Source organism: Procambarus clarkii, chromosome 5 (assembly GCF_040958095.1).
Source record: "Procambarus clarkii isolate CNS0578487 chromosome 5, FALCON_Pclarkii_2.0, whole genome shotgun sequence".
NCBI lineage: Eukaryota > Metazoa > Arthropoda > Malacostraca > Decapoda > Cambaridae > Procambarus > Procambarus clarkii.
The window spans coordinates 7,383,502-7,385,476 of record NC_091154.1 but is presented as its reverse complement, the minus strand read 5'-3'; the positions used below and the strand labels follow the sequence as shown (position 1 = coordinate 7,385,476).

At 49.1% G+C, this 1,975-nt stretch overlaps 1 protein-coding gene across 1 annotated transcript; it reads right to left on the bottom strand.

Annotated features, from left to right (window-relative positions):
• Window positions 1-423: 423 nt before the first annotated feature.
• Window positions 424-921, bottom strand: LOC123766689 (probable serine/threonine-protein kinase samkC). The gene has a single exon (XM_045755968.2). It carries the CDS (start codon window positions 919-921, stop codon window positions 424-426), a length of 498 nt encoding a protein of 165 aa, XP_045611924.2.
• Between the last annotated feature and the right edge of the window lie 1,054 nt (window positions 922-1,975).

The following is a 1,975-nucleotide window of genomic DNA, read 5'->3' as shown; positions in this document are numbered from 1 at the left end:
CCATAGGACTGGTAAGTCGGGGAGAGAAGGCTGGGGGGAGGATGCAGAAATCTTGGGTGAGGATCTGGAGACGAGGAGAAGAGGTGATATGAAAGATCGGTGGCCCAACCACCGTGGGTAAGAATTGCAGCTGATGCTGAGGTTTGGTGGTAGAGTGGAGTGTTCCTTGGTGCTCGCTGATGAGTCTTGCTGGAGGCAGGGCTTCTCGTCGCCGTGTTCTTTAAAGCAGCTGGCAGTTAAGGGTTGATTACAGAAGTTGATGAACGCACAAGGATTTGTTCCCTGTCGTAGCTCAGTCGATTAAGGCAGTGTCTGGGATGCTCCCAGACGCAGGTTTGAATCCTCGTCACTGCCCTTGTGGATTTGTTCATTTGATGCATCACGTTAGTGTGATCTCTGTGTGTGTGTGTACAGAAGTTGATGTTAAATTTCGTTATTGGTCTTCTTTTTTGTTGACGATTTCAGCAAACTCTGATCTTTGGTCATCTTCTTGGACTTGTCGGTCTTGGTCTTGGTGGTCTGACTTGGTGCTGGCCTTGAGGTGCTGTCGTTGGGGGTTGTTGGTGCGGTGTCGTGAAGGACATCGGCAGCTGAGTAGTGACATTTCCGTGAAGGAGGAGATGATGTTCCCACAGACACGTCCTCATCCGATTCATCAGATGAGTGAAGAGCAGAGGTGGTAGATCGCGAAGGTAGTGTTCTTGAAGGTTGAGTTCTTGAAGGTTGAGTTCTTGAAGGTTGAGTTCTTGAAGGTTGAGTTCTTGAAGGTTGAATTCTTGAAGGTTGAGTTCGTGAAGGTTGAGTTCTTGAAGGTTGAGTTCTTGAAGGTTGAGTTCTTGAAGGTTGAGTAGCAGCAGTAGGTACTGCAGCAGAAAGGACTTCATAGAATAGACCCTCTACAGGGTCACACCAAAAGTCCATTGCAGCTGAATTCACTACTGGGGCGGGTAAAGGGTCAGCAACAGCCGGAGAAACGTGTGCAAAAGGAGCTGACAGTAAGTCTGAAAGCGTGGCCGCGTTCACAGTGATGTCATGGTTGGTAACTGGAACTGTAGTAGAAGTGGGAGGTCTCAGGAGGCAGAGTCTTGTGAGCTGAAGGTACTAGAACAGGATCTGAAGTCTGCATTGTAGTGGCGAAATCGTCGTCGGATGTAGAGTCGGCATCCTCTACAGGGTCAGTTGCTGGAGTTGAATCCGGAGTGTTGTAGACTTCTTCAGGAACAATGAAGGTAGGGAGACCGTTCGCTTTGTAGAGAATTTTCAGGAGTCTCGCAGATTCTCAGGGGTTAGTGCCAGCAGTCATTCTGGCCGTCGATGTCAAAGCTTTTACTGTGCTAGACAGTAGTTGGCAAGGATGGGGTGGAGGCGGCAATGGCTGGCTCGATGTGTGGCTGGTTAGTTGGGAGCTGGGCCCCAATTGGCTGGTAGTGGCAGCAGCAGTAGCAGTGGGTCGTCCTCCCAGAATCAAAGGGAAAAATGGCGGTTTGGACGTTGAAACCAGAAGTTGAGGTGGTCGCTGATTGGTTGGTTGCACCAGGGGTGCTGGTTCCGGTAAAGATTTGTTTTTTTTCCATGTTCTGGATGACTTCTTGTCTATGAGGACAACGAATGGAGATTGCAGGATGATCGCCTTTGCAAAGCAAACAGCATAGTGTCTCTGACGTGCAAATAGAATAATGGTGATCAGCTGAGCAGAGGCTACACTTTTGAATACGCTGGTTACATTTGCTGGTGGAGTGGATGTACTCGTAGCACCGGAGGCACTGGTTGACCATGTGGAAACTCTCCATCTTCACACAGAATGGAGGAATGTGGATACCGAAGCTGTAGACACCATTTCTGGTAGCCAGAGTAACCGAATCGATGGTCTGAAAGGTCAGCTTCAAGGAGCGATATCTGTTGAAGAAGTTAGCTTCATGGAGCTGTAAGCCCGGGTTGGATTCAGTGAAGTCGGTCATGAATGCGCTTTCATCTG